General features: G+C 38.6%; 5 protein-coding genes and 1 long non-coding RNA gene across 6 annotated transcripts; 2 read left to right on the forward strand and 4 right to left on the reverse strand.

The window, feature by feature from the left end:
* Window positions 1–84: 84 nt before the first annotated feature.
* LOC145703763 (uncharacterized) lies at window positions 85–846 on the forward strand. The gene is made up of 3 exons (XR_014134381.1): window positions 85–249; window positions 344–551; window positions 630–846. It is a non-coding gene; the product is annotated as an uncharacterized LOC145703763 (long non-coding RNA).
* A 77-nt stretch (window positions 847–923) lies between these two features.
* LOC145701190 (uncharacterized) lies at window positions 924–1,981 on the reverse strand. The gene is made up of 2 exons (XM_081778417.1): window positions 1,276–1,981; window positions 924–1,233 (listed from the first exon to the last, which is right to left on the reverse strand). Exons 1-2 carry the CDS (start codon window positions 1,938–1,940, stop codon window positions 924–926), a joined length of 975 nt encoding a protein of 324 aa, XP_081634543.1. The 5' UTR covers window positions 1,941–1,981.
* Window positions 1,982–2,509: 528 nt separating this feature from the next.
* LOC145703754 (uncharacterized) lies at window positions 2,510–4,164 on the reverse strand. The gene is made up of 5 exons (XM_081781146.1): window positions 3,949–4,164; window positions 3,676–3,905; window positions 3,280–3,604; window positions 2,904–3,235; window positions 2,510–2,859 (listed from the first exon to the last, which is right to left on the reverse strand). Exons 1-5 carry the CDS (start codon window positions 4,106–4,108, stop codon window positions 2,518–2,520), a joined length of 1,389 nt encoding a protein of 462 aa, XP_081637272.1. The 5' UTR covers window positions 4,109–4,164; the 3' UTR covers window positions 2,510–2,517.
* Window positions 4,165–6,391: 2,227 nt separating this feature from the next.
* LOC145703751 (phospholipid-transporting ATPase ID-like) lies at window positions 6,392–9,123 on the reverse strand. Its single transcript, XM_081781142.1, has 2 exons — window positions 8,926–9,123; window positions 6,392–8,812 (listed from the first exon to the last, which is right to left on the reverse strand). Exons 1-2 carry the CDS (start codon window positions 9,005–9,007, stop codon window positions 6,507–6,509), a joined length of 2,388 nt encoding a protein of 795 aa, XP_081637268.1. The 5' UTR covers window positions 9,008–9,123; the 3' UTR covers window positions 6,392–6,506.
* A 1,823-nt stretch (window positions 9,124–10,946) lies between these two features.
* On the reverse strand, window positions 10,947–11,792 carry LOC145701192 (uncharacterized). The gene is made up of 4 exons (XM_081778418.1): window positions 11,432–11,792; window positions 11,314–11,391; window positions 11,001–11,273; window positions 10,947–10,960 (listed from the first exon to the last, which is right to left on the reverse strand). Exons 1-4 carry the CDS (start codon window positions 11,541–11,543, stop codon window positions 10,947–10,949), a joined length of 477 nt encoding a protein of 158 aa, XP_081634544.1. The 5' UTR covers window positions 11,544–11,792.
* Window positions 11,793–20,239: 8,447 nt separating this feature from the next.
* On the forward strand, window positions 20,240–21,545 carry LOC145702811 (uncharacterized). Its single transcript, XM_081780084.1, has 5 exons — window positions 20,240–20,447; window positions 20,644–20,809; window positions 20,856–21,016; window positions 21,064–21,262; window positions 21,303–21,545. The coding sequence occupies exons 1-5, from the start codon at window positions 20,328–20,330 to the stop codon at window positions 21,440–21,442; spliced, it is 786 nt and encodes a 261-aa protein (XP_081636210.1). The 5' UTR covers window positions 20,240–20,327; the 3' UTR covers window positions 21,443–21,545.
* The last annotated feature ends 437 nt before the right edge of the window (window positions 21,546–21,982 follow it).

The raw sequence follows: 21,982 nt of genomic DNA on the forward strand, positions 1-21,982 counted from the left end.
GGATTCCTTATTGAAATTGGCCTTAGGGCGATTGCGATCGGACGCACTGAGTGGATCCACCTTTCAAACTTCTTTTCACTCGGTCTCAAACTTCACGTTGAGCCTAAAGGAAACTCACCTCACGAGTAAAAAAGAGAGAAACGTGAAAAAACGGGAAAGTACAGCCAGTCTCTTGAATTTCAGTGAGAAAGACGAAGGAAGAAAAGAAGATGAGCTTGAAGTTGTCGATTCAAAGTGCAATTTTATTGGGTAATTATTCTTTTCAGAAAAATTTTCAAAAAAATTTTATTTTTTTTATTAAAATTTTTGCTTCTTTTATTATTATCAAAACTATCAATTATAGGAACACAATTTCTCCTGGCTCATGCTCAACAACAAACAAACTTCCTCCAGCCTGGAACTCCGACCAAAGAAGATGAAGGAAAAGAATTCGAAGAAATTTCCCCCTTCAGAAGATTTCTGCACAAATTTGGCGTCGACACAAATCCAGCTGGCGTGGTGATTGGATTCTTGTTTCTCTGCGGTGCTGGTGGTGGCGGATACTATATTTAGTAAGTGTTTTTTCGCTTCAATATTAAGAAATTTTTATCAAGAAAATGACAAATCTTTTTATTCTCAACCCTTTTTAGCAAAGAGAAGCAAAAAGAACGAGTCTCAGGAGCAAAAGAAGACGATGCTTAAATTTGCCACCTATTTTCGAAGCCAATCTTTATCTGGAGTTCAAAAGACCTTTTTATTTATGTTTTGCTTTATTAACTATGTCTCTTTGCAACTATTTCGTTTCTTTATTCCCAGTGAGTTGTTTTTAATATCATTATTTCCCCAATAAATCATGCCATCAAAGGATCTTTCTTCTATGAGTTTGTTTATTTCATATTCGTAACGAAAAGACAGTAAGTATACACTGTACATGTAATTTTGATTCATCCTTTGTATTTGAAGCCAATATCATTCGTCGTCGTATTCCAATGGTACCCAAAAAGCGTCATGTCTCTACCAAAATACGCTTTTAACCTTTCTCTCGTTTCCAAGGGCATTGAGTCCATCACTTCGTGGACTTTTTCTTGCAGTTTTTTCATCGAACCTGAAACTCCGCCGTTGACGGAGTGGTTCAGTTCGCCAAAATCGTCAGGCCTCGTGATGTTCGGATAAAAATCGAGTATTTCTGCGAACTCAGCTTTGTAATTTTCGACTGAGACGACCGCATCGTACTTGTTGTATAAGCAGGGATTCCTGAAAAAAAGGGTAAGTTTGAGTTTTAGTTTGTCAATTTACCGATTGTCAAATTCAAAATTTGAGTCTGGCGTCTGAACAATCGGTATCAAATGATTATTTGTGGTTGATTTCCGGCCCATTTCTTCCATATCAAGCATGTATTCAACCAGCCGTTCGAAGCTGACTAAATAAGGATCATCCAGAAAAGCAGAATGATTTGCAATTTTTTCAAGGCAGCCTTGGTAAAATTTATTGTTCGGGCTGACCGAAGTTGCGCATTTTTCTTCTCCTGCTTCGAGAAAAATTTGCTGAATTTTCTGACGTTCTGGCCTCAAAAACGGGCTTCTCGCGATGAAATTTTTGTAGCCGAAAGAAGCTCCTGATGCATTGTCTACGTTTTTCATGCTGAATTTGTCGTTCCATGCGGAAATGAGTCTCAGCAAAGGATGACGGACAAACAGCACTCTTTTTGGAATCGAATTTTCTTCGCTCGAATCGTCACAAAACTTCCCCAAAAAGGCTTCATCTTGGAATTGGCTTTTTGTGTATTTTGTCACTGCATCTCGGCTTGAATAAGGTTCCTGTGGTAAACCAAGTAAGAAGGCCGTTCTATTGAATTGGATGTCTGGTTTTATAGGGGGCAGGTCGAGCGTTTTGTGAGCCCACTGGTACATCAGCTGGGAAGCACATTTGTTTGGCACGGTCAAAAGAAGCTCATTTGTCATTAAGAAGGTGCCTTCTCCGGTAAACTTTTGCAGTAGTTCCTCTCGCCGAAAATTTGCTTGACTGGTTCCTCGTTGTAACATTTTGAGCAGATTTTTAACCTTTCTGGGCTTCAATTATGTTGACAAAAATGAATAGAATAATTTGAATTAGCATACTTATAGAAATTTCAAACCCTTTCATATAATCTTTTCTGTCAAAAGCACTTTCAAAATGAATCCCGCCATCAAGTTCTTTGCACAAATTTTCATCATCTTCATCGTTTAACCTTTCTAGTGAGCTATCTTCTGAAACTTCATCGATTTCCTCCTTCAATAATGCAACGAATTTCTCTTTGTTGATTTCCTCTTCAATGAATCTGCTCGCTTTTGAATCAAAATATAGAAGCGCAAGGAATAAGAATCCAACTAAAAATGAGCAAAATGCAAAAATCTTTCTCGAATCAAACATTTTATCAGAAAAGAAGTTTTTATTTTTTAAAGAAATTGTGACATCGCCGGAAGGCTTTTCAATTCTAGTGGCAAAGAGGGACCCGACAAACGAATAGAAATAGAAGAAAAGGTGATTCTTGATAGAAATTTATTGAATATTTCGAATTGCTTCTAAGTTGTGAAACTCTGGATAAGAATTCCTCGTCGTCACCGGTAGATGAACTTCGCCAAGACAAACCATCGGCGGAATTCCTTCGTAATAGGTCTGTTCCGAGTCCAAAATCGGGGTCGCAATGATTGCCAATTTATTGCCATTTCTCGAGGTTGGCCTGGAATCGTGGTGTTCACAGTTGACCACGCGAATAGGAGGAAGAGGATCAGAACTTTGACGGAAGTCGTTTGTAATTCGTTGCTCGTGGTTTTGTTGACGGCTAGCTGGACGGCTCAGAGGGCGGATGTTTTGAGAATGAGCGAGTTCTTGAGGATGCTCCTTAATAAAAAGAATAACCTCGATTTTCGCCTTGCTAAATATACCTTCTGAATTTCTTCAACCACCGGTTTGAACCTGCTTTTCAAATTCAACTTTGATCTATTCTCGCTTCTCGCTCCAGAGCTTGTACTCGTCCATGATTTCAAACTCGGTGTGTTACTACTGGTATGACTTGATCTCGCATTCGATCGAGGGTATCTCAGCTCGCCATAAATTCGTTCTGCCTCTTCTGTGAGTAGAATTTCATGTTCGGTGCTGAGAGGAGGGCGAGTCGGGACGTGGATTGATTCTTCTCTGACGGATCCTTTGAGGCTTTCGAATGTGGAGACCGGGCGAGACGGTTGGTGTGAGCGCGGAGGTGCGGGTGTTGGTTGCTCTAAATAGCCATTAAAAAAGACTTATAATTGTTTAAAGCTTTACCTAATTGTCTCAAGCTAACAATTGAGCAAGGAACAGACGGTGGCTTAAAATTCGGCACAGGTACTGAGCTCACTTCTGAGCAACTATCCAAACCATCCACAGTCTCCGAAAAAGTGGACTCATCATCTTCATTAATCTCATGCTCATTTTGCTGCTCGTGACTGTTTATGACCACGCGTTCATGGGTCATTTGGCGGACGATTGGCGGCTGAGAAATGGAAGGTCGCGCGATTGGGGCTAATTTGACGCCTGATGCTTTTGGCTGGACTTTGATCAGATTCGCTAGGCGGTCGTAAATGGACTCTTCGACGATTTCGGATGATTTCTAGAAAAAAATTAGTTTAATTTTTTTTTCATTTTGAGTCTTTATTTAGGCATTTTCGAGTAGAAAATTACCGCATTCTTCAACGCTGTCGCTTGTGAAATCACTAAGACACAACCAAGAGCAAAGCACAAAATGTAGATCCCGGTCAAAGCCCATTGAATCGCTAGACCAGCTGTTCCCACAATTTCTTTATCGACAATCGTAAAGACGAATTCGTAGTTTTCAGAAGGCAGTGAAACATACGCGGCGGCAAAAACTTTATATACAAGGCCGAGTAGCGCGAGAAAAATCCACAATAATCCTAAGAAGTTAGTATTCCTTCAATCATTCAATATCAACCCTACCTATTCTCAAAAATCCCCTGTGCTTATCAGGAACAGCCATCAAGCAAGAGGCAATAAATAATCCAAAGTGTCCCAAAAGCGCCAGGACTCCAACAACGATTCCAATCACCATTATCAAATGATCGACTTCTGGAATATCGTTTTCTTCATCTGAACTCATGTTTTTTGCAGTTTTGATGATTCCGGCCAAATCGAAGCTGAGGAGAATAAGGGCAATCAGCATTATCCCAACTTTTAAAAGGGATGATTTTTTACCGCAGAAACAGATCGAACCCTAACTTAGGACCATAGCCTTAAAAATCAGCCCTTTTCCTGAAAGTGAGCAGCAAAAGCAAAAACTCTCTATAATCGGCTTTTTCAAACATTTTCTCTGTTTGTCGATTTCTGTTTCCCTCATCATCGGCTCTGGCAGGGACTCTTTCTTATGAAACTTAAATTTTCGCCCAGTTCTGACGGATGAATTCATTCAAAAAATACAACTTTTTTCATCCTTTTTTCCGAAAAATCGAAGAGAGTTTTTTCGGTCAAGAAATTTTCTTGAATGATTTTTTGCCTGAACTTTTTGATGCATGAGCGCCGATAATAAAAAAAAGGATCGGCGAAGAAATCGGCCGGAAGGTTGACACCTCGTGATGAGGGTTATAAAGCCGCGCTGATTGAAATTATAGCACTTCATTTTCGCTTCCGAAAAAGGTTAACTGATTTTTCATCAAGATTTCCGGTTTTTTCTGCCCTTATAAAAAATCACGATGATGAAAGAGACAAGTTAGTGTGTCGATTGTTTATTGTCATTTTTATAAGCTTGAAGCGAATAAGCCAGTAGTCAAAAGATACAGTTGAGTATGAACAGTAGAATTTCGTTTTTGAAGAAATATCAGTTTTATTTATTTATTAGCTTTAAATATACATTCTTTTTATTTATTATTATGTTGAACTTGATGAATATTTTTGAAGCTAAGGCACAGTAGAAGTTGATTAGATTCTAGATCTTTACAGTTATTAATTTTACAATTATCCTTTTAAATTAGAATGCGTACGATTTAACATGAGATGCCTCTAATTCTGGACTGCTTGCATCTTCGGGCAGTTTTCTCATTTTTGGTGAACGTATTGAGGAAACACGCAAACTTCCTTCTCGGATCATTTGACCGGGCTTGTTGTCAGATGCAGCTGGTAAAAGGGTTTCAAACTTGTCGAGAAAAGAAGCCATTCCCTATCAAAATGAAGCTTTCTCTCGCAGAACAAATTTTTCTGCCGAAAATCTGTCATAAATCAAGTCAAAAATGAGAAAAAATTGAAACCCGTGGCGAAAGCGAAGGAACTTTGAGTCTTGTGCATCGATCTTCTGGAATGTCTTCTCGTCGATCCTCTTGAAAAATTCGATTCTTCAACCTCCAGCTTCTGCTTTTTAATCGTCGCCTTTTCTTTTATCTGAGCGTCCAAAGCCTTTAGAACTCGTTACACACTCTTTCTTTGGGTTGCATTACCTTATCTTGCACAGATTTGTAGTACGAAAGCTGGACGAATCTCCAAGCCAAGACGAAGATCAAATAGATCGCCAGAACGAGGAAAATCACGAGCCATGGAGAAATGACTCCCCAGACATGAGGAGAGACGCCAATGAGTTTGAATGTGTCGATTGAGAGAGCGTAAGCACCTGAAGTTGACGATCTTTATTTCGAAAATTATTCTTCCATACCTTTGGAGTAGTACATTCCAGAGAAAACAAAGTATGCGACCGCAGAGCCCAAAATCGCTGAAAAATCAAAACAAAGTCAAAAAATCAATTCCTTACCAGCAACATTCAAGATTGTCCAATTCTTCGTATCAAAGCACATTTGAAGCGTCATCACGAGAACAATTCCCGTTTGCATCGTGACTTGAAAAACGTTGATGTCCATTGGGTCACCGGCTGGTTCTTCCATTTCTTCGAGGCAGAAATACGAGACAAAGAAGAAAAAGACAGAGATGGCAAGTCCCCGGCCAAGGATGAACCAGAATCGTGACATGTTGAAAAGAGAATCATTTTGGCCTTGAAAGAAGAAAGTTAACAGAAAACCATATTTATGAAAAATTTTTTTTATACTCAGTCTTTTTTAAAAAACGAAAATCTGAGTCTTTATGTTTAACTTGAACCAGGTTTATCGAAATCATTCCATTTATTTCTCTTATGAATCTTTATTCTCGCAAAAGTCAAAAATAAACCTATTTCTTACCAAGAGTATAAAGCTTCGGATTCTTGAGCGAGCTTCGTTCATTAACATCTTTGTCCATAATCGCCAAGATCAGCACCGGAATGGACGTATACACGACATTATACGAAGCAATCATCATATCTTCATACACACTTTGAGCAGACCACAAGCAAAAGATTCCAAACCAAAATTGACAGAAAGTGAAAGCAAAGTTTTTGACCAAAAAGTAGTCAAGAAAGATGGCCATTCGATAGTACGAGTAGCGGCCGTGGATGAGAAGGAGTCGCTCCAAATAGCGAAATTGACCAAAGGAGAAATCGGATGCGAGGACAGCTTGGGTTCCTTCAAGACCGGTTATTCCTGTCATCGGGTTAAAAAACGATTAATGGGAGATTTCAAAACAACCTCTAAAAATAATTTTGCTATTTTCAACAAACATTTTTCCATGATTTCAACCCACAATCCTATTCCCAAATGCGCTTCTTTAATCATCGACACATCATTCGCTCCATCTCCAATCGCCAAAGTGATGCATTTTTCTGCCTCTTTCACCATCGCTACAACTTGAGCCTTTTGAAGCGGAGTGACTCGGCAGCAAATGACACTTTTGCATTTTCTGGAAACATCGAGGAATAAATCATGATGGTCCGAAATCGCGAATCCGAGGGCTTGGCCGGTTATGACCAGGCCATAATCGCCGTGTCCAGAGTCCAGTTCTTTCTTCATTTGATCGAGGGTTGTTTTCACTTCTTCTGTGGTCTCCTCCGAGACTTCGAAGACGTTTGTCATTTCATTCGCAAGCAAATTGCATGAATAACCAATGTTTATTGCAGTTTCCAATTTATCCCCCGTCAGGACCCAAAGTTTAATTCCCGCCAGAAGAATTTGCTTGATAGTCTCAGGAACGCCATCTTGTAGCTTATCCTCAATGGCAGTAACACCAGCAAGGATCAGATCAGACTCGAGCTCTTCATGAACAACAGAGATTTTTTCATCACGATTTTCCATAGATGTTGCAGCTTCGTGATACTTTTCGTGCCAGTTTTGCCACTCGTTTTCGCTCAAATTTTTGTACCCGAGGCAAAGAGTTCTCAACCCATCTTCAGCAAATCGAGTCAGGGCTTCATCAGTCCCTTTTCGGACATTTTCATTCGTCGATTTCGTCAGATTTGAGAGAACAGTACTGTCAGCTCCTTTTGTGTAAACAATAATTTGACCGCCACCATTTCCTTCTCGGATAACAACGGACATTCGCTTCCTTACATTGTCGAAATCCGCGATATGGAGCACCTCGTACGTCATTGTTTCATCCAGCCGAGAAACCTGAATTGTATCAGTAGTTCTGTTCGTGAAGACAAAGCCAAAAGCGCGTGCTGCTGAAACTAAGGCTCCCTCATCTGGTGATTGTGCTTGATAAACCATGCTTTTTGGACTACCCACTCCGTCAAGATCCACTTCTGTATACTCCGGCATAACAGTATGATTCAAGGCCAGTATTTTCAAAAAGCGGTCGACGTGCTCGTTTCCTTTTTTAAAATCATCGATCAAGCTCTGATCCGTGAAAGTAAACTCGCCATTATGATGCCTGTTCCATGAAAAATCAACTGGCCGTGAACCATTACCGTAGATTCGCCCGCCGATATAAGCTTTTTTAAACTCCATGATATTCTGCGTCAGTGTTCCGGTTTTGTCTGAAAAGATGTAGCTCACTTGACCAAGCTCTTCGTTAAGTGTTGTTGATCGAGCACTTGCGGGAGTGTCGTTCTTCTCGTAGTACATTCCTCGGTCCCAGTTGATGAACATACTTTGTCCGAGCCGGATCATTTCTACAGAGACATACAGGGAGATCGGGACCAAAGTGTTGAGCAAAATTGTATAGGACCAAAAAATAAGCGCTCCAGATTTCCAAGGCGTCCAAGCTAGGCTACTCCAGTCTTCTACCTCCATCCAATCATCGTTGATTTCATTATCCCAGGGGTTGAATTGTCGGAAATAAATCCCAATGTTGAATTCGCTCACGATATGGCCGATAGTAGCGCCAAAGGCGAACAAAACAAGAATGGCAAAAATAATAATAACGAGGCGATTCATGAGGAGATCCATGTTAGTCCGCTTGAACCGGGCATTTCCGCCATTCTTCATCAATTTCGAGTCTGGTCCCGCGTAAACTACGACGCCAATTGCTGAAGGAGTATTTCGCAGAATCGTTCCGCGAAGGAGGACGTTGTCGTTTGAAACTTGGACCTTGCCACTTTTTGAATTAAAAGTTCCGTCGAATTTGGGGAGGCGGTCATTTGGCAGCTCAACATCCATACTTGTTCCGTCCGTGTTTTTGACTAGTTTCGCAAAATCTTGATTCTCCCAGTCGTCGAAATCGATCGTCTCGGTCGTTTCCTTCAGCGCCGTTTTTATTTTCAGATTGGTTTCTCCATCCAATTCAGCTGTTTCTAGAAACGCCACTGCATCCTCATTTTCCGAGGCCAGCAGAACCACATCTGCAGGCACTCCTTCATCCTTTTTGAGCAAGAGAAGATTGCCAGTCATGACGTCTTTCCAAGGAATGATTTCTAGCTGGCCATTTTTGAGAATTTTCAGGACTTTCTTATTGTTTAAAAATCTATCTTGGCGATGGCGCTGCAAATCATCGTATCCGTCTTTAATCATGGTCACTTTGAAGGGCTTAACCTTTCTCACCACTCGGTTTTGAAAGACATGATTTAGTGCTAGCATTATCTCGTAATTACTAATTAGTCAAATTGTTGTTAGAAGATTAAGCCAAGACCTAGAAGTACGAGAATGAGGGGGATGGCAGTGCCGGCTGGATTGACGGAAGAAATGATTGGAATGCATTGAAGAACAACCATGACGAGAAAATAAATATTGGCGAAGCGGTGGAATTGGATGAAGAGGTTGAGGGGGATGAAGGTGAGGATGTTGTATTTTGAGGTCTTTTTTTTGTGATCAAAAGTAGTTTCTTTTTAGATTCGGCAAATCAAAATGATCCGAAAATCTTCAGAGCCAATCAGATTCTGATGATTTAGAGGATAAATTGAAATCTGATTGGCTCGCTACTGATTCAATTAAATCTTATTAAATTAAATAAATTAAAAAAATCCCTTTTTCCTCAAAAATCCTGGAAAAGACAATTATTAATCACTAGGGTAGGCCAAAAAAGGGTGAAGTCTTCAAATCTCATTCAAACTTTCAGAGGTCATTGAAGGGGCGCTATTAAAAGAGAATTTCAAAAAAAATCTCGAAAAAAATTTTTGGGAATTTTTTTTCCGCCCAAAAAAATTGAAAAATCAGTTTTTTCGTAAAATTTTTTTCTGAGATATATTTTTCACTCCTTTTTATTGCAGATTCTTGTAGATCTTGACAAGGCGGTCATTTTGATACCCGAATCATGTTAAAGGGATAAGCGGAAAGATCCGAAATCTGTAATTGAAAACTGTATATTTCATATGTTACGTAATCCGAAATTTCTAGAATTACTGAAAGTACAGTAAATCTCTGTTCAAAATTGTGGAGAATCAAATTCTGAGTAATTTGATGCTAATTTTAAGTCAATCGCCTCGTCGAGATCTATCAGAAACTGCAATAAAATTCGCTGAAATGAGACTTCACTTTTTTCTTGGCCGACCCTATTAATCACCTCCCTTAATTTCATTGATTTCATGATCTTTGTTCGCGTAATTACTCCACAGCTTCTTTTTGCTCCCTTGCCAAAATTTCGGAATCTGCGAAGGTCCACTCCATCTCTCTGAATCAATCACAACCCTTCTCGTTTTTGAGCTCACTTTCGTCTGCATATCTTCTTTGCTAAAAAGGAAACTACAGTTTTTTGTTTTCGTTTTTATGGAAAGTCGTTCATCGAATGATGAATTTTGTTCCCATAGCAGCGTAAACGTAAAAATTTGCTTTTGCTTTTTTGTAGGAAAATGACTGAGAAGTTTATTCTGATGAATAGAGAAAAATTGATTTTATGAGCGTCAGAACGAAAAATTTAATACTTTCAAATCCTTTTCATATTTTTACGTCGAGAATCGTACATAATTTACGCAAAAATAGAGTTACGTTTTTGAACTATGAATTAAATTTTTAAGATTTTTAAAAGGAAAAACAGAGTTTCGCTAGAAACGATTTTTACGAGTATTTAATTTATGAATTATCTTTCGATCATTTTTTATTGTCTCTGATCATTTAAAAATGAATCGTACCGTTTTTCTTCTGACATCGTAATTTTCTTAGTGTTTTTTCTTCATCATTCTATTCTGATTTTCTCCAACAGGGTGAATCTCTCAATCGGTAAATGAAACCACCTCGATTTTCTGGCTTTTTCACTGCTTGACGAAATTCTCCAAATATTTGCTTCCGTCAAATACTCCCTTTCCGCGTCTCGTTATCAAAGCGCAAATATACGAATAGCTTTTCGTAAGACCGATTCGTCAGAAAACTATCGAAAACGAAAAAATGTCTCTCAAAGCGTTTTTTCTTTGTAATTCTTGCGTTTGTAAAATATCACGCTCATTTGGCTCGGTGTAGTGCGCCCCGGACGTCGATTTATTATTCAGGCATTTTTACGACGACGCAGGACAAAAGGGGAGATCTGGGACGCAAAATTGCTTTCATAAAAATATTTGGGGAGACAAAACTCTGATTCAATAAAGCAATTAAGGATACAGAGCGGCCGCCACTGCTTCACTGATTTTGTGAAAACAAAACCGTCAGAATTAGATTTTGGACTTGGCTTGGTGAAGATGAATGATTTGCAAGCTATAAAACTCGAGAATTTAGGGATAGTTCTTACAAATTGAGAACTATTGATGAATAAAAGGCATTTTGGTAAATTCATGTTACTTGTTGTTGTTGTCGTCGTTGTAGTTGTGGTCGTTGTCGTTGTTGTAGTCGTTGTGGTAGTCGTTGTGGTCGTTGTTGTTGTAAAGAGACAGGTATCCTGATCTTTGTCGAAAATCTGTCCAAACGAGCAAAATCGACAAGTCCCTTCATTATTGCAAAAACAGCTTCGAACTCCTTGTCCGAAAATTCCATCACACTCATTTTGACAATCTGAGTCATAGCAATTCGGAGTTGTTGTCGTTGTTGTCGTTGAAGTTGTAGTTGTTACAAAAACTAAATGTTCAAAAGCTTCGATATGTACAGAGTTACTTACTTCCCATATCGCCTGTTGTTGTCGTTGTCGTTGTTGTGGATGTAGTTGTTGTTGGAACAGGCGTAGTTGTTGTTGTTGCTAGAGCAAAAGGTAAGAACGATCGACAATGAGAAAAAACCTTCGCCAGAGCAAACATCCTGAGCATGATTCCAGCTCTCCCCTCCGGGACAAAGAGCACAATCCCCTTTTGAGTCACAGTAACAACTCGCGATATTCACCCCGAACGTCATGTCACACTCTTGTTGGCACTGAATGTCCAGGCAGAACTTCGCCGTCGTTGTTGTCGTTGTCGTCGTTGTTGTAGTTGTCGTTGTGCTTGAGCAAGAATCGAGATCCTTGATGAAGAAATCGCCAAAAGCGCAGAATCTACAGTCTCCTTCGTAGTTGCAGAAGCAGCTTCGGACTTCTGGGCCGAATATTCCGTCGCATTCAGCTTGGCAATCGGAGTCGTAGCAGTTTGGGGTGGTTGTTGTTGTCTTTTTAGTGGCTCAGAGAATTGGTTTTGCTGCATTTTTGGGAAGAGAGTGTTTATTGTTCGGAGCCCTACTCGTAGTTGTCGTTGTGAAAGGAACAAACGTTGTTGTCGTGGAAATCGTCGTCGTCGTTGTTGAAGTCGTCGTTGGATAGAACTGATAACCAAGCGAGGTAGTGAGCGTTTCCTGAGATAATCCAGTAATTAACCTGTTTTAATAAGCGGCATCAGCGATAAGTGATCAACTTACCCGGTCGGCAGAAACCCACAAAAGGAAGTCCGTTGCGGTGTAAGAATCTGCACCTTCTACGACCACTTATCAAATGATTATGAAACCTGATTCCACAGATTAAATTCTCAAAAATCTCAATTACTCCAGAATTGATAGAGAAAGAAATGTTTAATCAAATTCCTGAGCCATCTTCGTTCTCAGTCACCGTCGTTCCAGAAACAATCGAAATCAGCTCTCCTTGAACATCGGTGATGAAAATGTTCAATCCGCCCTCGCCATCGTCAAAAATATAGCAAATACTCCCATCCGGCGCTTTGTACTCGCCGACGATTGTAGAAAGAAGCGGATCTTGCAAGAGTTACACTGTCGAAAAAAATCCCGGGAAATGATGATTATGTAATAAAAGGCTTTTGCTCAAGGTGACGAGGCTTCAAAAAACCAGCCGCTTACCGAATGTTTCCGGAACGAGGCTACTCATTATGGTCTTTTGGAGATCAGTTCATTTTTGCGAAGCAAGTTATTTTTATCAAATTCGAAATCGGGTATTGATTGAAGAAAATTTTTCGCTTAAGAAAAATTAAAAACCATAAGTTTTCTTAAAATTTTCCGGTTTTGCAAAAATTATCATCTGGCAAAAGTGACAGACACAGAAAAGTTATCGGACTGTATTTGCCCGAAGGTTTAATCTTATTTTTAGAATATTATAAATGATAAATCATGCAAACTCTTTCCTGAGCTTTTATAAGATTCCAGCGCTCCCAAACTAAATCCGAATTTTCTCAAAATCTTCAAATTCTTCGAGCTTCCGGAAAGTCTCTCAACAGCACCAACGTTCTCATTCTTCTGAAAGAGCTGCTCATCCCCTCTGCCAAGAGCAGCAAGAAGCAACAAAAAGAAGAATTTCAGACTCATGGTCAAGAAACAGCCGAATTCTGATTTTGTCTATTTGATGATTTGATTAAATTCGTTGACTTTTGGATCCGTGAAAATTAGGTTGTTCTCGCCGAAATGGAGTTTCTATCGCTTTTTCAATTATATAACAAAGAAAATAAGGGCTACATAAAACAAGGCTCGGCCCTTAAAATAACTTTGAAGAAAAGCCGCATTTAGCGGCTGTTTCAAAATTGAAGCCGCAAGGAATTTTTTTTCTTAATCTTTTGCGGCTTTGATTTTGAAAAAGCCGCTGCGCGGCTTTTCTTTAAAGCTGTCTGAAGGCCCTGAATCAGCTTGCCGAGCCTAGGTATCAAGAAAATAAATAAATTTATTGAAGAAAAAACGAAACGGAAGCCTTGATTTCCGACAATCGAAAAAGCGCCCGTTCCAAAACGTGCACAGGAAGATTGAATTTGTTTGGAAAGCGCGAGCGCCGGGGAAATTCGAATTAACAAGATGAGGATTAATTCCGTTTTGATGACTCACTGATTTTTATGGATAAAAATCAAACACAGTTACCCCTCGTTTTGAAGTTGGAAAGCCTGTGAAGTAGGGTATCTTCCGATAAGTAACGCGAATCAAAGCAAATGTCCGAAAATGTTACCAATTAGTTTGAAAACTTCAGATCCGCGCGTTTTCACGCTAAATTGAAGAAACATGTGTTGGATTAAAAATTTATACCAGGTGCTTCACGTTTTCAGAAGCTCAGTTTTTAAAGGTTGAACTTTTGAGGATTTTTGAGCGAAAAAATTTCGCTTCTCGTCAAAATTTTTTTATTGCTTATTTTTCGGTGAAAATGCCTAAAAGTTCAGACTTTTTTCTGTTATATTTTTGAAATAAGGATTAAGACTTATCATTGACGACTAGAAATTATTTCTGTCGCTCAATCTTTATCGGGGCGTGATAAAGAAATTGACGGCTTTTTTATTTCCAAGCTTAGTTTGTTTTTGCCTCAAAAGATACGATGGGGATCAAATGAAAGAGCTGAAAATTTTAACTGGATTTCTTTTTTTCATAACTATCGTATTCTTCTTTTTAACTGAGACTCTCAGTCTGAGAGAACAGATAGACACTATATTCAAACAAACGTTTTAATCATTAGATCGGGCGAAAAAGAGAAACAAATTATAAAATCGCTGCCAGCAGAAAATGTTCTCCTAGCGACAGGATACAGAACCGGCTCTTCTTTTTTCGCAGAGCTTTTTAATCAAAATGATGACGTTTTTTACGTAAGTTTTTTTCGTACAACATTTACTGGAATCTAAATTCATTTTCAGCTTTTTGAGCCAGATCACAACGTGGTATCAAAAAAGGGATGGATGAGTTAGGGTCCGACACGATCGGAGGACTCGATTTTTCAAAGGGCAAAATAAACAACACCCCCAAAGAAAATCATAGGATAACCTAGGTTATCGAATACGGCGAAAAATATGCCGGCACTTAAAGCCCGGCAAATCTTCTAAATCGCCGATTTCTCTCGGTTTTTTGGGTTTCTAGGTCGTTCACAATTCCAGGCCCGTTCCTTGATTTTTAACTTTAAGGGGGAGTATCACGCTTTTACGAAAGTCGGATGTCTAATAATATCTTTCCAGATTTTTATAGCTTAGGCCTTAATTAACAAAAAAGGTATTCAATATTTTTCTTATTTTTCAGAAAAAATACCCGAAAAACGACATTGAAAGTTGCCTACTCGCGCCTATTGACATTTGTCTGCGACACTGTGGGTGAAAAAATTGTGTTCAGAGTACTTTATTTTTACATTTTTATGCATTTTAAATGAATATTCTCACATAAAAACATCAGAAAATCTTCATTGAAGCATTTTTCAATACCGATTGAATTCATGAAAAACTTTATTTTTGGAAGTATTTTTTCAAAAAAATTTTTGTTAAGAATTTTTTGAGTACACAAAATTTCCTTCAAAACAGCCTTAGATAAGGGGATGAACTTTCTAAAACCACTGAGAATTCCAGGATCCGACTTGATTTTCTTAGAAAAATTTTAATCCTACGACAGCCCAAAATCGCGATTTTTGAAAAACGGGGTTGACTCTCAGCTCTCTACTGCCAAAACCGGTTGAGTAAATTAAAATCTGAGAAAAACAGCACTAGATATTGGTCAGATCTATCGACCTTAGGCAGAATTTTACCGATATCTGAGGTGTGCTGGAAATCAGAGCAAGTCTCCGACCCCCCTTTAGCCCAAAATCCGTGATACTCCCCCTTAAGGGGCTTGACAAAGGCGTTTAACTCTGAGGTGATCAATCTCAGTTTTGTCCCCAACCCCACCCACACCCATTTACATAAAAATTAAAATTGTCCCTATTTCTAGGTTTGTTATGGTTATTATCCTACAATTAATTTTTTTTAATAACGAGATTTATTCAATAACAATAACATTTATTAAAAAACTTGATTTTTGGTGACTCGACCTCACCACCTCTTGCTTGTCAAGCGAGAGCGCTAACATTTGAGCCACCAAGGGAATCATTCGGGCAGTATTTAAAATCGCTCGGCGGAGCTGACCAATCAGAGCGCACTTGGCTCTCCGTTTAAATTTTCATTAAAGCCCTGAAAAGGGCTGAATGGGGGGCTTTTGGGAGAATCAGTGAACGGAATTGAATTCCTTAGGGTCGAATTAGTGGAATCGTGAAGTTTCATTGAAATTAAATTTTTGGTCCTAATCATGCCGGACCCTAGGATGAGTCCTGATGTTCAAGAAGACTGGGCTTCTTTTATTCTCGATCTTTTCCAGTGCAATTTTTCAAATCCTGACTTGTTGAATATCAATCCAAACAGGACCAATATCGTCTTTGAGAAGAAGGACCGAGTTCTCAAACGACCAATCTGCGACTCGAACAAAAACTGTCGGCATATTGAAATAAATGAAGCCGAATATCTTTGCAAGAAAAAGAAGAGGGTAATCAAAACAATTAAGCCAGCAAATATAGAAATTTTATTGAAAGAAGCAGAACGGAGAAATGTTGATTTAAGGGTCCTCCTCTATTTTCGGCAAGTCTTTCAGCATTCAACCTCTAGAATTTTCTTTTAGAGACCCTCGATCAGTGTTCCTTAGCCGTGAAAAAGTTGGCAAGGTTTCAGACTACTTTTTGAACATCAATCAATATTGCACCGAAAAACTGAAGCAGCAGAAATTCTACGAAGAAAATTTTCGTCTTCATTCTCCAAAATTGATGTCTCTGAAATTCGAAGATCTGGCAATAGAACCAGAAAAAAACGCGAGAAATATTTATAAGTTCTTAAAATGGCGATTTCCTGAGAACTTGCATAAGTGGATCAAAAAGAACACGTCGACAAAATCAGATTTTATGATTGTCTGAAAACAATTCTAGCGCTTTTTTCTAGAGCATTCTGGAACCTTTGGAACTTCGAGAAACTCGGCAGATGTTGTGTTCAAATGGAAAAGCGAAATTGGAAAAGAACAAAAATTTTTGATTGATACAATTTGTAAAGATTACCTGAGTGCTTTAAATTATTCCTGACTTTATAAAAATCGGAATCATCAAGCGTTTAGAAATCCATTTGTCGGCGGATTTATGCCAAATAAATCTGCCAAAGCTTCAAATATTTCAATATCAAGCGCCGCTGGGTGGATTATTCTTCCCAGACTTGAGTTCTATTGATTTGATAAAGATGGATTTGAACACGTACTCTACCCTTAACTCTTTTCGCTTCAGGTCTGTTTTTATTTGCTTGCCTTTGAACTGCAGGGTCATGTTTTTGTCATGTTTTTCTTTGACCGCTCACGTTTAAGGTCAATTTCTCTGAGCAAGGAATTTTTACATGACCAAATAACGGGTTTAATCGTCAACGATTCCCCAGTCTACGAGTTTAATAGCAACTTTTTCCTCGAAAGCTGTTGTTTTCTTCACTTCCGCGGCTATTCATTTGAAAAAGAGCGATGTTTTTCTTTCGACGAATTTAGCTGTTTGAAATGGTGCCTCGGTCTGATCTTCTTGAATGCCGTACTAGCACCTGAGTTCATGATTATGAGCGATTATGATGCTGCCCAGAATTTTTTCGCGAAAGCTGAACTGGAAACAGAATAACCAGCATCGTTTTCACGGAATTGATGAATTGAACTTTTCGAAAAAAATAAATAGTATATTTAGAAAAATCTTCATTTTCGATAAGATCATTCAAACAATCTTTTTGAATTTTATTTTGCACATTATTCATGAGTCACATCTCTTTAAATTTACAGGTCTACAAATTTTATTCAAAGACTAACATAACACGCTACTCTAAATTTGCGAACGAGACCCTCTAAATGAGTTTTTGGCAAGAGAAAATAGACGAACTCGGTACTAATACTGATCCAATGGCGCTTCTTGAGATGGTCAATTCAAATTTGGCTTTAATTGAAGATCGGTCAGAAGAAATTGACTGTAAAATGACTGAATATCAAATTTCTTGGCTGTGTTTCCAATCAGATAGAGGTAAAAGTTTAACCGTTAAACATTGAAAAATCAATTTTCGGCGAATTCGTCTCTTGATCTCAATATATTTTAGTTCTGAAGGAAAAGTGCAAAGATTTCCCTAGCAAATCTCCGAGGATCGATAAAAATCTCGCTCTACAACTTGAAAAATACGAGGATTTTCATTTTGTCTACTGTAATCAGGAAGAGTTCCAGTTGAAGAGGTCATCAATCGAGCGAGTTATTTCGGAACAAGTCAATGCAGCTAAAAACATCAATGGCAATCATCCTTATATTTCTAATTCAATGATTAATTCTGCACAAGAATTTGCTGAGTCTAAAGATCAAAGAGATGACTTCGATAAATACGTCACCAATATCGCCTTCCTTGAAAAAAACCATCCGACTGAGATGCTTAATCTTCTTAGATACCGATACGTCCGACTTTGGCTTGAATTTAAAAATTCTCTTATCTCTTCAAGAAAAAATGAGAACTATTATCAACAGCAACTTCAAAAACTAACGAAAGAGAAAGAACTTCAGCAAAAAAATCAAGAAAAATTGCGAGAACTTCAGCAAGAAAATGAAGAAAAATGGCAAGAATTTCAGCAAAAAAATCAAGAAAAATTTCAAGCAACAGTTGAGGAAAACAAAAAGAAATTGATAAATCTCAAAAATGAAATCAACTTTCTCAATATTGCGGTTGAAAAAAGAAACAATACTATAAAAGTACAAAAAGCGGAAATTGAAAATTTTAGGAGGGCTGCAGAAAAGTATCAATCCGACAAAAATGAACTCAAACGGACACGTAAAAGTTTGGATGAAGAAAGATTGAAATCAAAAACAGTACAGAAGAAAACTGATTACCTCGAAAAAGAACAGAATGAGCGAATTAAATCTCTTGAAGGGGAAGTTGAATATCTAAGACGCGAGAAACCTGATGAATGCTCAATTTGTTGCTCAAATTATGATACAAAGGATCATCGCAAATGCTGTCTGGCAAAATGTGGTCATCAGTTTTGCATCAAATGTTTGAAAGATGTTCTCGGAAAAAATAATGCAGACTGTCCAACTTGTCGCTCAGATTTCTCTGAAAAGCACATTATCAAACTCTTTTAATGTTGTGTTCTCAAATAAAATAGTCAGAAAACTCTTTTTGATATTCACGATAATATAAAGAAACAGAGATGCCTTAGATAACTTTAGGTAGTGCCGGGCGGCGGGATCAGTCAATTCAGCCAAATTCGGAAATCGTATTTTCGATAAAAATGGAATTATGGGCGCACACCCTGTGGTTGGCAAGAGGAATAAAGATGCGCAAAGCTGCACTTAAACGCGCAACTTTTTTTTGAAAAGAACGTAGCAATTTATTTTTATCCGACGTAGAGTTTTTTGAACACTAGATATTGATGACAGCATTTTTCATAATTTCAGGAATAATTTTTACGACCTTAAAATTGTAGCTAAAAATACAGCTTAATTTTTGTCTACATAACATCACATTTGTCGTCATTTTTCAAAGTGCCCTGGCGCCAATTCTCACAAATTTTAGTTTGACCAAAGAAATTTTCCAAAAATGCTATTTCTAGTTTTTTTTGCTATTTTTAAACATTTTCAAGAGCGTGACGCAATTTTTGAAGGCTTAAAACTTTTTAAAAGTTCATTTCAAAACTTGTTTCATTTTTTCGTGAAACATTTTTTCTAAGCGCGAAGTTACTTTGATCAAAATTTCGAAACATGCGTTTAGAAGTTTTAAAAAAATGATGTTCGTAATCGACAGAAAAAATCTTGAAATCTTGAATTTTGATTAATTGCGCGAATTACCGAACGGTTGCTTCAAATCAGGATACGTACAAGTCATTGAGAAAACACAGTACTCGTACTTGTAAAAATTTTGCAATGGTCAGTTAAATGAAGCCGAGTTTCATTTCCGAAACAATATTTTTAGAATTTAATGCTCTTGTGGGGAGATTTCTTGCGTTGAGAAAATATGTTGTGTTTTTTACTTCAAAAAATTTAATGACGCCTGCATTTAGCAACCTGTGTAGAAAACCTGCGTAAAGATTTTTTATTCATTAGTTGCTGAAAACTGACTAGAAAGCCGAGTCGCGGCTTTTTTACAATCAAAGCCGCAGGGCGGCTTTGCAAAAATCACTTTTTCAAATTTGTTCTTTGGTGACCCTGACTCAGGTTTTCTAGACAGGTTGCCGAGCAGACTGACGGCGACCTAAAACGCGGACTTACTGATGTCTACTTATCTTAATTTTATTCGTGTTTTACTTACTACTGGGAAATCCAGAAGTTCAACTCTGACGCCATTTTTGAGAATCTTTGCGAGTCGAATCTCCGAATTCGGGATCTGGTATTGCATGTTGGAAAGGGTTAAGGGCTTAGATATTGATGCTTCCTTCTCCAAATTGATATCATCTTGTTTTGGGATTGAACTGCTGGTTCTGTGGTTTTCTATTAAAATGGAATTGATCAAATAGAAAAATATATAAATTTTTAATATAAAATTTAAACATTTTATTAATATTGTTGAATTGCTCACAGCTTTCCGCAATCAGTAGAGGTGACTTCTGACAAAGATATGAGACAATTTAAACTGAAAAGAAAGATTGCAAAAAGCCTTTTTTGATGCAAGATTGAATCTGATACTATCATTGGCATCACTGATTAGTCCCTTATAAACACCGAAATTTCTTATCAGAAGACAGAAATTCGCTTGAGTAGCGCTTATCAAATTTTCATGAAAACTCGCGCGCTCAGAGTTCTAGCGCCCTCCCGCCGCGCGCTCCATCATCGAGCCCCGCGCGCGTATAAAAACGTATTCAATGCTCTCCTCAATCATCAAACTATCGATAAGATAGAAACACTCAAACAAGCTCCTCAAGGAACTTCCAAGTGAAAAAACCTCTTTGTCCTCTTTTATTTCAAAAATGAAACTTTCGACTTTCTTCGCTACCGTCGCCGTCGCTTTTGCTGATGTTGTCGACGATGACGTTTGCATCTCGAATGGACAGGAAGTTCCCTGTGATGCTCCCCAAGTTGCTCCTATTGTAAGTTTCAGAGACCATAATTTAGTGCAGAAATAGTTTTTCCGGATTTTTCGTATGACTAACAAATTGACACTCAACTGACACTGACAAAAACATGGTCAATAGAAGAACTAATACTAGTTAATTATATGAAATAAAATTGGAATATAAATTTTGAAGTAAAAACAAAAGGTCTCATTCACTCAAAATTCTCTAGGTCCGATCCGGCCGACAAGAAGTCGATCGAAGTATTGACCAAGAGCGTCGCTACTCCGACCTCAAAGCCATGGCTGAAAAGCTCTGGGCTAAGAACGGGCTCAAGGGAGACGATGCTTTTGACGAGCGAAAATACTGGGCTTACGGCTGCCACTGCTATCTCCTCGGTAAGAAAGAACTTCCTCGTTATTTTTCTTCAATTTTACTTCCTAGGAGACAGACCAATGACCGAGATGGGTATGGGCCGACCTAAGGACGCCCTTGACGCCAAGTGCAAGGCGTACAAGGAGTGCCAGCGATGCGTCCGAAAGAACCACGGAGACGAGTGCATCGGCGAGTTTGTCCAGTACACCTGGAAATGGTCCGGAAGACAGGTGAGCTACTCGACAAATTGATCGTAGATTTTCAATACTCATTTTAGAACGAGTTGGTTGGACGAGATGACGCTGGATCTTGCCCTCGAGAGCTCTTTGAGTGCGACAAGAAATTCGTCGAAGATATTCTTGCGGAAAAGGACGTCTTCGACAACCAATACCACGCTTTCTGGTCCGGCGGAGATGGCGAGAGCTTCTTCGATAATCGAGACCCAGCCAACTGCTATTCCGCTGGAGGAGTTCCAGGTAAAGAATCCCCGCTTCTACCATCTCTTACATCGTTTAGTCGAGCACCAATGCTGCGGAGGCCACGACCAGCCCTTCTTCTGGATGAACAAGAACAAAAACACTTGCTGCGCTACTCGAGATGGCAATTCCGGAAACGTCAAACCATCTGGCTTCTCTTGCCCCCACGGAACCTTTTGAAGCTTCTTCAAGTTAAATAATAACGACCTGTAAATTTTTATACGATACTTTTTCCTTCGCCATTTTTTGTGCCCGATTATATAATAAACAATACTGCAGTAAATCTGTCTTTTCGCTTACTAAAAATTTTGAGTCAAAAACAATTTGATCGTTTGAATTAATTGATTCAAATTCTTGCAGAGGTGTTTCGATTTGCTTGGTTAATTTCAGTGCATTCAATCTTCAACGCTCTTATTGAGCATTTTTTTTCATTCAAGAGCGCTTCAGGCTAAGGAATGAAAGAACCTCGTGATTCATGAGCTGATGAATCTGTTGCTGGCTCTCTGAGCAGCTCCGAACGCTGATTTACGAGAGAGTCTCAGACCTTGCCCGCCGCCAGAGAAGGAAAAACAACCAAAGTTGTAAAAAACAAATCATTTTACCGGAGAGAAAAAGTGAATTTCAATCGTAGTAGTCCAGATACTCATGTAAGTAAATATATAATAACAAACTCATTGAAGAAAAATAGTAAAAAGTATTCAAGCTTTCCTTCAAAAATGC

The sequence above is a fragment of the Oikopleura dioica genome, chromosome PAR, assembly GCF_907165135.1.
Source record: "Oikopleura dioica chromosome PAR, OKI2018_I68_1.0, whole genome shotgun sequence".
Lineage (NCBI taxonomy): Eukaryota > Metazoa > Chordata > Appendicularia > Copelata > Oikopleuridae > Oikopleura > Oikopleura dioica.